This window comes from Callithrix jacchus, chromosome 7 (genome assembly GCF_049354715.1).
Source record: "Callithrix jacchus isolate 240 chromosome 7, calJac240_pri, whole genome shotgun sequence".
Lineage (NCBI taxonomy): Eukaryota > Metazoa > Chordata > Mammalia > Primates > Cebidae > Callithrix > Callithrix jacchus.
Window position 1 is genome coordinate 83,035,547 of NC_133508.1, and position 13,157 is coordinate 83,048,703.

General features: G+C 45.5%; 1 protein-coding gene across 7 annotated transcripts in view; it reads left to right on the plus strand.

Annotated features, from left to right (window-relative positions):
- Nucleotides 1-13,157, plus strand: part of RAD54L (RAD54 like) — a 29,590-nt gene that overhangs the window by 15,960 nt on the left and 473 nt on the right. For 5 of the 7 annotated variants that reach the window (XM_035251338.3, XM_035251339.3, XM_078331612.1 and 2 more), the window contains 9 exons: nucleotides 2,573-2,723; nucleotides 6,010-6,136; nucleotides 7,983-8,057; nucleotides 8,193-8,323; nucleotides 8,866-8,976; nucleotides 9,134-9,257; nucleotides 9,628-9,706; nucleotides 10,029-10,208; nucleotides 12,987-13,150. In XM_035251338.3, the coding sequence (XP_035107229.2) occupies nucleotides 2,573-2,723; nucleotides 6,010-6,136; nucleotides 7,983-8,057; nucleotides 8,193-8,323; nucleotides 8,866-8,976; nucleotides 9,134-9,257; nucleotides 9,628-9,706; nucleotides 10,029-10,208; nucleotides 12,987-13,150 (1,142 nt within the window). The remainder of the gene's footprint in view (nucleotides 1-2,572; nucleotides 2,724-6,009; nucleotides 6,137-7,982; nucleotides 8,058-8,192; nucleotides 8,324-8,865; nucleotides 8,977-9,133; nucleotides 9,258-9,627; nucleotides 9,707-10,028; nucleotides 10,209-12,986; nucleotides 13,151-13,157) is intronic. The other 2 variants (XM_035251340.3, XM_078331611.1) reach the window with 1 other exon arrangement.

The following is a 13,157-nucleotide window of genomic DNA, read 5'->3' on the forward strand; positions in this document are numbered from 1 at the left end:
GGTTTATTTAATCTTTAATAGCAACATTGGTAATTAATTCTTTCCTTCAACTAACATTCACTGAGCTTTGTCCTATGCACTGAAATTATACAGGTGAATCTGACATAGTCTCTGCCTTAAGAAATCCTAGTCTTGGCCAGGAGCGGTGCCTCATGCCTGTAATCCCAGCACTTTGGGAGGCCGAGGTGAATAGATCATGAGGTCAGGAGTTCAAGACCAGCCTGGCCAATATGGTGAAACCCCGTCTCTACTAAAAATACAAAAAACTAGCTGGGCGTGGTGGCACGCACCTGTAGTCCCAGCTGCTTGGGAGGCTAAGGCAGGAGAATTGCTTGAACCTGGGAGGTGGAGGTTGCAGTGAGCCAAGATCATACCACTGCACGCCAACCTGGGCAACAGAGCAAGACTCTGTCTTAAAAAAAAAAAAAAGAAGAAATCCTAGTCTTGGCCAGGTGTTGTGGCTCATGCCTATAATCCTAGCACTTTGGGAGGCCAAGGAGGATGGATCACCTGAGGTCAGGAGTTTGAGACCAGCCTGGCCAACATTGGCGAAACCTCATCTCTACTAAAAATATAAAAGTAGCCGGGCATGTTGGTGAGCACTTGTAATCCCAGCTACTCGGGAGGCTGAGGCAGGAGAATCACTTGAACCCAGGAGGTGGAGGTTGGAGTGAGCTGAGATCACGCCATTGCACTCCAGCTTGGGGGCAGCAGAGTGAGACTCTTAAAACAAAAAAAAAAAAGAAAAAACAAGAAATCCTAGTCTCTGCCTAGTTGAGAAGGTAAAGTACAGTAGAGTGTGATTAGTATTCTATTATATATATTGTGGATGAGAGCAGAGTGGTACAGTGAGTCATACAGACCTGAGTTCAAATCCCAGCTCTGCTACTTTCTACCAGCATGATTTTGGGTAACTGTTTACCTCTCTGAATCTTAGTTTCTTCATCTTAAAATGGATAATACAATTTCCATTCATGTGGATGGAAGAGAATTCTCAGAAGATAATACAGGTAAAGTGCTTAGTACAGTGCCTACCACATTAAATGGGTTCATTAAATAGTAGCAGCCGTTATGTACATAGTGCCACAGGAGCACAGAGGTGAGAAAGACCAGCAGCCTGGAGTCACTGAGGAAAGCTTTGCATAGGAGGTGACATCTGAGTAACTTGACTGTGGAAAAGAGCTCTAGGCAGAGGAGTGGCATGGGCAAAGAGACATCAGGAAATCTAGCATTAGGAGTGATGAGGAGGTCAGGCTTCCTGGACTGTAACAAGCGTGGAGAGTGCCAGAGAAGTTCACTGGGACCTCATTGAGAAGGGCTTTGAATGCTAAGCTAGTGAGCTTAAAGATCTTGGACTTGATGCTATAGATGGGAGAGTCAGTGGAGGGTCTGTGTTTAATTGTATTGTTAAAGCCTGACCTGAGGAAGCAAGACTGATAGATGATTCCTTCATTAGTGGTTGAGTTTTGTATGCCTTCCCCAGTGTGGGGCTGGATATAGAAAAGGTATGGGCCTGATCTTGCCCATGTAGTTCTTGGAAAAAGAGGGAAGGTGGTCCTTTATGATTTCCTTGCAGGAGAATTGCCTGAACCCAGGAGGCGGAGGTTGCGGTGAGCTGAGGTCGCGCCATTGCACTCCAGCCTGGGTAACAAGAGCAAAACACCATCTCAAAAAAAAAAAAAGGGAGAGAAGTAATAGATAGAGGTGTGGGGAGAATGGGGCGACAGGACAGGGAGAATAGGGATTAGGGAAGGGATGTGAAGGAAGCAGAGGGAAACGCTAGCTTTACTAGTTGCATGGATTCTGGTTGGACATGGAGACTGGGCCAAGTCCCTTTAATGCTGACGGCCCGACAAGGCCTGGAATCTAATACAGAAGACATCTGGCTCAGAAAGTTCTGAGTTGGGTAGGCTGATGTGGAGGGAGGACTCCCTGAAAGCATGTGTATGTCACATGGCCACATGATCTCTGATGAGTATAGGTGGGCTGCCAAGGCTCTGGAGGTTGGGGCACGGAAAGGGATGGAAAGGAACAGAGGGAATCTTTGCTTTATGGGTATAGCACTGGCCTCTGGAAACAGGAAGTCTGTCTTTTGAGCCTAACGTTCTCCATAGTCAAATGGGTGAACCCTTTCTCTTGCTGCCCCCTGCCTAGTTCCTAAGGCCCTAGAACCTGTAATCTTTTTTTTTCTTGAGATAGTTTCTCACTATGTCACCCAGGCTTTAGTACAGTAGCGCACTCATGGCTCACTGCAGCCTTGGCCTCCTGGACTTAAGTGATCCTCCCACCTCAGCCTCTCAAGTAGCTGGGGCTATGGGTGTAAGCGATTACACCCAGCTAATTTTTGTGATTTTTTTGTAAAGATGGGGTTTCACCATGTTGGCCAGGCTGGTCTGGAACTCCTGGGCTCAAGTAATCCCCCCGTTTCAGCCTCCTTAAGTGCTGGGATTACCAGCATGAGCCACTGTGCCTGGCTTGGAATGTTTTTTGACTCCTCTTTTCCTGTCTACATGAAACTTTGCTACCATACAGGGAATGCCATATTGTACTCTGAATAATAATTCTCTTGTAGGGACACAGGCTCAAGAACTCTGAGAATCAGACTTATCAAGCCCTGGACAGCTTGAACACTAGCCGGCGGGTGCTCATCTCTGGAACCCCCATCCAGAATGATCTGCTTGAGTATTTCAGCTTGGTACATTTTGTTAATTCTGGCATCCTAGGTAAGAATCTAGCTGTGTTTCCCACATCAGAGAGGAGCCCTGCCTTATCTTTGGGAACTGAGGAGAGAAAGAAGAGAATGCTAGTTATATGTGGGTCATTAAGCACTCTTGTAGGAAGGCTTCTCTTGTCAGGGAGTAGCAAAGCCATTGCGTGGCCTTGGATCTGCTGAGCAACTCAGCAAAGCCCATGTCAGCCATTTCTCCTTTGCAGAAGTGGCAGGGGCTCTACAGGGTGTGGTGTCATGATGAGCTGAGGATGGAAATATTACTCCTAGGCATTTTTGCTCCTCACATCCTAGCTCTCTTACAAGAACTTTGGCCTCAGAGCAAGCTCTGTCTTGGGGAGATGTGTGTTTTTTCAAAATCATTTTAACCATTTTTAAATGTAATAATTCAGTGGTATTAAGTACATTCGTGTTATGCAACCATCGCCGTCATCCATCTTCAAATTTTTTTTTTCTATTTGCTAAACTGGAAATCTACCCTGTAACTTCTCTCCACTCTCCTCCTCCCAGTGCTTTGGGAGGCTGGGATGGAAAGATCACTTGAGGCCAGAAGTTCAAGACCAGCCTGGGCAACATAATGAGACCTTGTCTCTACGAAATAAGAAAAGTAGCTGAGTGTGGTGGTGTGTGCTGGTGGTCCTAGCTACTTAGTAGGCTGTGATCATGCCACTGCACTCTAGCCTGGGCAGAAGAGCAAGGCCCTGTCTCTAAAGTAATAATAAAAACTCCTCATTGCTCCCCCACATACCCTGGCAACCACACATATATTTGTGAAAGGGTGCATTAGTGCCACCCCATCTTGGCAGTGCTCAAGAGAAATCATTTTAGGCAGAGAACCTGCTGAGTGGCAAGATAATGACCAAGTGAGCATATTTGTATAAACACCATCAGATCAATTACTAACACTGTCTCAGCAGCCCCTTTTCTAATCTCTGCCCTCTCCTTTCACTCCAGAAGAAAACTCTTTCCTGTCACTATAGGTTGGTTTTGCCTATTTTTGAATTTATAAAAATGAAATCATATAGTAAATATCCTTTTACATCTGGTTTCTTTTGTTCAACATTATGTTTATAAAGTTTGTTCACATTATGTGTAGCAGTTTGTTCATTTTCATAATTGCATATATTTCATGTTATGAGTACACTATAATTTATTCTGCTGGTTTTGTTTTGTTCGTTGAGACAGGGTCTCTATTGCCCAGGCTGGAATACAGTGTTGCAATCATAGCTCACTGCAGCCTCAACTTCCTGGGCTCAAGCGATCCTTCCACCTCAGCCTCCTGAGTAGCTGGGACTACAGGTACACGCCACCACCCTTGGCTAACTGTAGAGATGGGGTCTCACTATGTTCCTCAGGCTGGTCTTGAATTCCTGAGCTCAAATGATTCTCTTGTGTCAGCCTCCCAAACTGCTACAATTACAGGCATGAACCCCTGTGCCTGGCCTCCATCTTTTCCGTTTGGGTATCTGGTTCAGCCAGCATTATATATTGAAAAGACTGTTCTTTCCCCATTGCTTTGCAGTGCTACCTTCTTCATAAATCAGATGTTCATACATGTGTTGCTCCATTTATGGAATCTATTCTATTCCTCTGGTCTGTTTGTCTCCTTGTGTCAGTACTTCTCTCCTTTATTTACTGTGGCCTAATAAGTCTTGATATCCATTAGTGTAAACATTCTAAATATATATATATATATATATATATATATATATATATATATATATATTAAACTTTGACACAGGGTCTTGCCTTGTCACCCAGGCTGGAATGTAGTGGTGAGACCATGGCTCACTCAGCTTCAGCTTCCAGGCTCTAGTGATCCTCTTGCCTCAGCCTTCTGAGTAGCTGGGACAACAGGCGTGCCCCATCATGCTTGGCTAATTTTTGCATTTTGGGTAGAGGTGGGGTTTTGCCATGTTGCCCAGGCTGGTCTTGAACTCTTGAGCTCAAGCAATGTGCCCAGCCTCCAACTGTATTCTTATTCTTTAACATTGTCCTAGCTATTCTTCAGAATCAACTTTTCAATTTATACCTTTACTGCCTGCCATACCCAAAAAAAAAAAAAACCCTAATTGGATTTCAATGGGGCTATATTGAATCCATAGATAAATTCTGGAAGATCTTTCAATTTTATAATAAGGAACCTTCTAATATATTAATATGATCTGTCTCTCAACTTGTTTAGGTCATCTTTATTTTTATTTACTTATTTATTTTTGAGATGGAGTTTCGCCCTGTCTCCCAGGCTGGAGTGCAATGGCGTGATCTCGGCTACTGCAACCTCTGTCTCCTGGGTTCAAGTGATTCTCCTGCCTCAGCCTCCCAAGTAGCTGGAATTACAGGCGCTAACATGCCTGGCTAATTTTTCGTATCTCTAGTAGAAATGGGTTTCACCATGTTGGCCAGGCTGGTCTCAAACTCCTATAGGTCATCTTTAATTTCTCTCAATGTGGCCGGGTACGGTGGCGCACAACTGTAATCCCAGCAGTTTGGGAGGCCAAGGCGGGAGGGTACCTTGAGCTCAGGAGTTCAAGACTAGCCTGGGAAACATGACAAAACATCATCTCTACAAAAAAATACAAAAGTTAGCTGAATGTGGTGGCATGTGCCTATAGTCCCAGCTACTCGGAAGGTTGAGGCTGTGGTGGGCATGATTGCCCCATTGCATTCCAGCCTGGGTGACAGGGAAAGAGCCCTGCTGAAAAAAAAAAAAAAAAAGAATCAGCTGGGCGCATTGGCTTAAGCCTGTAAACCCAGCACTCTGGGAGGCCAAAGTTGGTGGATCTTGAGGTCAGGAGTTTGAGACCAACCTGGCCAACATAATAAAACCCCATCTCTACTAAAAATATAAAAATTAGCTGGGCATGGAGGCAGGCACCAGTAATCCCAGCTATTCAGGAGGCTAAGGCAGGAGAATTGCCTGAATCCAGGAGATGGAGGTTACAGTGAGCCGAGATCGTGCCACTGCACTCCAGCCTTGGTGATAGCAAGACTTTGTCTTGGAAAAAAAAAATCCACTGTGGCCATGTTTGTCATTTCAATCCATTTAACTCTAAGTAATTATATATTTGGATTTTAATCTATCATCTCACTATTTGGCCTTTCAAGTCTTCACTGCTTTGATAACCTCTTTGATCTGTTAAACAGAAATTGGCCTATATTTTGGTTAGCTTTGTTCTTGGTAGGAAGGCTGGTTTGTGAGAAGGTAGCCTTCCATCACTGGCTATGGGAAAATTATTCCTTTCCAACATTCTTCCGTTTTCCCTGCCTCCTGTGTTTAGGGACTGCCCAGGAATTCAAGAAGCATTTTGAATTGCCAATTTTGAAGGGTCGAGATGCTGCTGCTAGTGAGGCAGACAGGCAGCTAGGAGAGGAGCGGCTGCGGGAGCTCACCAGCATTGTGAATAGGTAATGACCTCAAGCTAAGTCATTAGAGTTGCCTCCCAAATCATCCGTGGTCAATCCTTTGGGGAATTTACTTGTCTAGAGCCCTCAAAGGCTGGGATTCTAGAAAGGGAGTGGGATCCGTGTCCTAAATATGGCCACTGAATAAACGAAGGAGTCTTGGAAGCCAAGTGCCTGCTTGCTTTCTGGCCTAGGCTCTGTGGTCTGGTTTTGGTCTATTTACCAACCTGCTGAGGAAGCTCTTCTCTGATGCTGCTGGACTTTTTGAGCAAAGTATACTTTGGAGCATTACTAGTATTTCAGAAGCTTCCTGTCAGTTGGTCTCAGACCCAAAGCGTTAGGCTTCTTTTCCCAGGGCCCGTAGTCATTCTGTGACAGGTAGAAGATCTGAAACGTGGTTGTGGCTCCCAGGCTAAGAGGAGTTTGTTTTGTTGTTGTTTGTTTGTTTGTTTTGAGGTGGAATCTTGCTCTGTCTCCCAGGCTGGAATACAGTGGTGCGATCTCAGCTAACTACAACCTCCGCCTCCTGGGTTCAAGCAATTCTCTTGCCTCAAGCCTCTGGAGTAGCTGGGACTAAAGGCACCCACCACCATGCCCAGCTAATTTTTGTTTTTTTAGTAAAGATGGGGTTTCAACATGTTGGCCAGGCTGATCTTGAACTCCTGACCTTGTGATCTGCCCGCCTTGGCCTCCCAAAGTGCTGGGATTACAGGCGCAAGCCACTGCGTCCAGCCAGAGGCCTTATTTTTTCATGGGAGTTACATAACCCAAGGGGTAGGCACATTCTGGACTCCTTTGTTCAGAGGTGGTATGCACACTTGATAGGTTATATTCTAAAGAGTTCTCTTGCCCTTCTCAACAACTGCCTGACTACCCAGCTACCTCTCCCTACCAATTTTAGATGGCAGGCCGGGCATGGTGGCTCATGCCTATAATCCCAGGACTTTAGGAAGCTGAGGCAGGTGAGTCACTTGAGGTAAGGAGTTTGAGGCGAAGGTTGCAGTGAGCTGAGATGCGCCACTGCACCCCAACCTGGGTGACAGAGCGAGACTCTGTCTCAAAAATAAAAAATTTAGATGGCAGGAAGAAGAATTGGTGTTTTCTTAAGATCTGCTTCTTAAGTACCTGATTCCTATCTTTCCTAGTCTTCCCGGGGTGGTCTATGCTTAATTTAGCCTGGGGCCATGTAGCAGGACATTTGGACAAATGCAAGCAGAAACTCCCCCAAGGACTTTGTAGTTTGCAGCCTGCTTTTCTTGTTAGTGTTCCCGTCTCAATGGGAAGCCTCAGTCTTCTCTTGAAGACTAGGCAACCTATTGAAGAGGAAGAGAAACTGCTGTCTGTCTGAGCTAGCGTGTTTGGAAGGTCTCTGTTCCCACAACTGAAACCCTGATACAGACGTTTGACATAGGTCTGATGAGTCTCTGACATTCTTTGTTTTTTGAGATGGAGTCTCGCTCTTGTTGCCCAGGCTGGAGTGCAATGGTGCGATCTCAGCTCACTACAACCTCTGCCTGCTGGGTTCAAGTGATTCTCCTGCCTCAGCCTCCTGAGCACCCAGGTTTATAGGCACCTGCCAGCATGCCCAACTAATTTTTGCATTTTTAGTAGAGACGGGATTTCCCCATGTTGGCCAGGCTGGTTTTGAACTCCTGACCTCAGGTTATCTGGCTGCCTTGGCCTCCCAAAATGCTGGGATTACAGGCATTAGCCACTAGGCCTGGCCAAGTCTCTGACATTTGATACTGTAAAAGATGGCTAGTCTTTGTCCTTTGGGTGGTAGCTTTGATTCCAGTACTTAGCACAGCAATTTTATCAGCCTCTTGCCTTTTTATCCTGTTCTCTCTAGATGCCTGATAAGGAGGACATCAGATATCCTTTCTAAATATCTGCCTGTGAAGATTGAGCAGGTCGTTTGTTGCAGGTACTGAACTCAACTGAAAGATGTGGAGTGAGTGGGTCAAAGCTGAGCTCCTGAAGCATGGCTGGGCTCTCAAGGTGTTTTCAGAGGGTAGGAGCATGGTCTAGCTTTTTCCACTGACCCAGCTGCCTTTTTCAGGCTGACACCCCTTCAGACTGAGTTATATAAGAGGTTTCTGAGACAAGCGAAGCCGGCAGAAGAATTGCATGAGGGCAAGATGAGTGTGTCTTCTCTTTCTTCTATCACCTCGCTAAAGAAGCTTTGTAATCGTGAGTTGAGCTTGTGTCCTGGTGTCCTCTGTGAGAGTGAGCAAGGAAGGGTACGTTCCTGTAGTGGCCTGGTGACCCTAAAACTTGCCCAGAGTCATCTTCATAGAGGCCACATGTGATTTCAATCCAAGACATGAACGCTGCACTGTGGACTCTGTTTACCAGACTCTTTGCTTTGGGAAATTGAGCTCATCTTCTGTCCAGCCCATGCTTGATGACCTGGGATATGTCAACTGTTTGTGAGTGCTTGCATGTACACATGCTCATATACAATGTTGGGCAGGAGGAAAAATAACAAAGAAACCTTGCCTGCTCTGTTATAGCTCCCTTCTTCTTGGGAGAACCTACTAGTGATCAGACTATCCATCCATCATCCCAGATGGCACTGACTGTATGCTGTTGGAATTTGGTAGGATGAAGATGAAACAAGTCTGATGTTGCGGAAGGCTTTCTGCGGCAGGCTTCTAGAGGGAGCTCTAGTGAACACTGAAGTAGAAACTTCAGAAAGCAAAGTAATTCGATTTTGTTTTGTTTCCCCCCAGATCCAGCTCTAATCCATGATAAGTGTGTGGAAGGGGAGGATGGCTTTGAAGGTGCCTTGGACCTCTTCCCTCCTGGTTACAGCTCTAAGGCCCTGGAGCCACAGCTGTCAGGTGACCCTTTACCTACCAACATTTGGGCTTTTCTAGGTGGAGGGTGGGAGATGGTCTTTGTGCTAGGACTGTCCTGTTTCAAGGCAGGATATCAAGAGTAAGAACCCTGGGCCATTTCAATAGCCAGTAGGGGACTGTTGGTTGCTGTTCTTCCCAGGAAAGATGCTGGTCCTGGATTACATTCTGGCGGTGACCCGAAGCTGTAGCAGTGACAAAGTCGTGCTGGTGTCGAATTACACCCAGACTTTGGATCTCTTTGAGAAGCTGTGCCGGGCCCGAAGGTAGGGAAGAGTCTAACCAGGATGCCAAAGGGGGATGTACCTCTCCCTTACTTCCCCCCTCTAGTTCTGATCTGTGGATGTGGGCCAAGATGTGGGCACATAAAGGATTTCCCTGAAGATATCTTACCTTATTGCTGCGATGGCCCCAGATCTCTCTCCACGTACAAGATCCCCTAGTCCTTCAGGTATTCCTTTAGGACACATTCCTCGTCTTTAGCTCCCTGTCCCTGCTTTGGGAGTTTAGAGCCTAAAGCAGTCCCTACAGTAGCTCTGGCTCCAAGGGGCTCTGCTTTCTTCTTGGGTCTTTTAAAAATTTTTTTCCCCCTAATCACTGAAGCTTTATTTTCTTGGGTCTCGGATCCCCTTTCAGGTACTTATATGTCCGCCTGGATGGCACAATGTCCATTAAGAAGCGAGCCAAGGTTGTAGAACGCTTCAATAGTCCATCGGTAAATGCACATCACCTGTCCCCACACCACCAGTGTAGTATCATCAGAATTAAGGATTGATAGAGAAGCTATAAGGGGTTACCTTGATTCTGCACACACCCCACCGCCCCCCAGTGGATATAGTAGGGTTTGGCTGGTTGGTGATGGGTTGGGCTGGAAACTCACTTTGTGGGTTCAGAAATTGGCTGATGAGCAAACAAACTGGTGGTTTTCACAATTGGTACTGAGTAGTATAGAGGCATAGAGAGGAGCTGGTTGGGCTGAGCAGGATCCCAGTTTAGGCTGTAAGAGGTTCCTTTTCTCCTGTTTCCTCTCTTTCCAGAGCCCTGACTTTGTCTTCATGCTGAGCAGCAAAGCTGGGGGCTGTGGCCTCAATCTCATTGGGGCTAACCGGCTGGTCATGTTTGACCCTGACTGGAACCCAGCCAATGATGAACAAGCCATGGCCCGGGTCTGGCGAGACGGTCAAAAGAAGACTTGCTATATCTACCGCCTACTGTCTGTAAGGATAGTGATAGTAGTCATAGTAGGGGTGGGTCATGGAACAAGACCTTCAGGACCATTTTGTTTCTTAGTGCCTCTCTTTGGCCATTCTGCCTCTTGCAGAAAGGGCCCAGAAGTGAGTATTTTATTCTTCTGTTCTCCCTCCCCTTCTCTGCACCCCATTCCCTCAAACCATTCTTACTGTGCCATCTGGACACGTGTTCAGTACATCCTTTTCACAGCATACCTGCTTCCGTCATACCTGATTTCTGCTGTGTCACTGGCCTTGTAGTCTTCTCTCATCCCCTGTCCTATTTGCATTCTCCAAGTTATCAGTTATCTACTTCAGACCATCCATCCCACAGTTCCTCTCTTGCAGCTTATGTCGTTTGACTTGACTACCCTCTTTTCTTCCTTGCTGTAATCCTCTATCCTCTGCTATATTCCTAATTCATTGATGACTCAGCCTTCCTAATTCACCAGCTCAGCCTTCATTCCTTTCTCAAATCCAGCAATCATACTGGCTGATGTCAAGGACCACGTGGTTATCCAGCACCCTGACCTCATCTCAACTCCCCTGCATCTAATTATTCCTAAGGTCACACTGTGGAACTTGTTAGTACCCAAAACTTTAATAAACTCATTGTACTCTGACTTCTTGTCCTCCTAGCTTTCACATACCTGCTGTATCTGCTTCAGCCTAATGTTCCTGCAGTCTCTCCCCTTCCCACTCTCCCATTCATCTGGCTTGACTTCCTTGTTTATTTAGCCCAGCCCTTACTGCGCATCCTTTCAGCTACTCTTTTCCCAATACCTGTTCCAGTTGGATTATTTGAGCTGTTTTCAGCTACTACACCAGCTACATTGCTTTTACAGGTTGGTACTACCACAAAGTCATGTTGTCTTTTTTGAGGTGGGCCATATTTCATTTCCTTCAACCATTTCAACATCTACCATTTCTCTCAAATTTCCTACCTAACTCATCTTCTTTCTGTTCATTTGTCAGACTTCTTATACCACTGACCCTACCTTCAAATATACTACTGACTTCCTAATTGCCAAAACAGGAGACTATTGACGCTTCCTCTTTGTGTATCTCACACTGTTGACTAATAATCCCTTAAAATGCTCTTCTATACCGGGTGCGGGAGGATCACTTGAAGCTGGGAGTTTGAGGCTGTAGTGAGTTAGGATTGTGCTACTCTAGCCTGGGTGACAGAACAGGATCCTGTCTCAAAAAAAAAAAAAAATTTTTTTTTTCTCGTCTTTGGAAACCCTACTCCGATTCTTCCACCTCTCTGATTGTACACACTTGTCATACTGGCGAATCTCTAACTATAAAATTTTAACCCAGATCTCTTACCTGAGCTCTAAACGTCTGTTTCTATCACTTAATCTACATTTTCACTTAGATTTCTAATGGGCACATTAGAAGTATCATGACTAAACTCATTCCCCTTCTGATTGATTGAGACAGTTTCATTCTGTTACCTAAGCTGGAGTACAGAGGCATGATCACAGCTCACTGCAGCTTCAAGCTCCCACCTCAGCCCCCGAGTAGCTGGGGCTGCAGATGTGTGCCACCATACCTGGATAATTTTTTTCTTTATTTTTTGTAGAGATGGAGTTCTGTTATGTTGCCTAGGCTGGTCTTGAACATCTGGACTCAAGCGATCCTCCCACTTTGGTTTTCTCAAGTGCTGGGATTAAAGCCATAAGCCACCACACCTGGCTTCCCTTCTGAATGCTGACCTTAATGGCTCCACTATCCACCCAACCTAAACTGGGAATAATCTTACTGGACTATTCTTTTCTCCTAACAACCAAATTCCCACCAGTTTTCACTGATTTTTATCTTCTTGAAATTTCCTTAATCTAACTCTGCTTTTCATGCCCTCCTGGGGTCATGGTCATCTGTCACTTGGATATTGCAGCAGCTTCCTAGTTGTTTACTTCTGTCTTATCCCAACCTGTCATTCACATACTGCTTCCAGGGGAGCTTTCCAAAAATTTTGATTTTACTTTTCATCTCACTTCGAAGACAAGACCAAGGCCTTCAGCATGACATCCAATGTTTTTTAATGTGACCTCTGCTGATTTCTCAGTCTCAGCTCTTACTATATTCCCAACTTCCAGTTAGTCTGAACTCACAGTCCTCCAATAGGCCAGTAGCATTCCTTCGTTCGTGTGCTGGGGATGCCTTCCCTTATGTCTTTTCTTACAAACCATCTATTCATTTTCAACATTGAGCTCAAGGATAGAGTTTCAAGTTTTCAAGACTGTTCTACTCTGCCATCCTTATGGGCTCCTAGTTATCCTGTACAGATTTCTATCATTGTATCAACTGTTTATATGTATCTTTCTCACTATTCTGGGAGCTCAAGGATAGGGGATATATATGATTCTTCTTTGTATCCTAATGTCAGCATAGGGTCTGGCATAGAAGATACCCAGATGGTATTTATTGAATGAGTTAGAGTTGGGTTTGGTACGGAAATCTGAAGCTGCAGCAGACAAACCTCAGTTTACCATGAAGGGATTTAGCCAGGCCCTGGGACCCTTCATTAATACAGAAAATAGCGTGGGTGGGCAGACTGTTCATAAGTCATGTTCTCAGAAGACAGACTGGGAAAATGGGCCTCAGCTGAGTAGAGATAATGTTCCAGGACTCATACTTTTTATTCATCTCTCCTCCTCTTGGGTAGCTGTAGTTTCAACCCCCTGGTTTTTCCATATACTTTTTATGGGGATGGCTAAGCGCTATATCCCTCGATATTCTCCACCCCCTCTTCCCCAGGCAGGGACCATTGAGGAGAAGATCTTCCAGCGTCAGAGCCACAAGAAGGCACTGAGCAGCTGTGTGGTGGATGAGGAGCAGGATGTAGAGCGCCACTTCTCTCTGGGCGAGTTGAAGGAGCTATTTATATTGGATGAAGCTAGCCTCAGTGACACACATGACAGGTGGGGA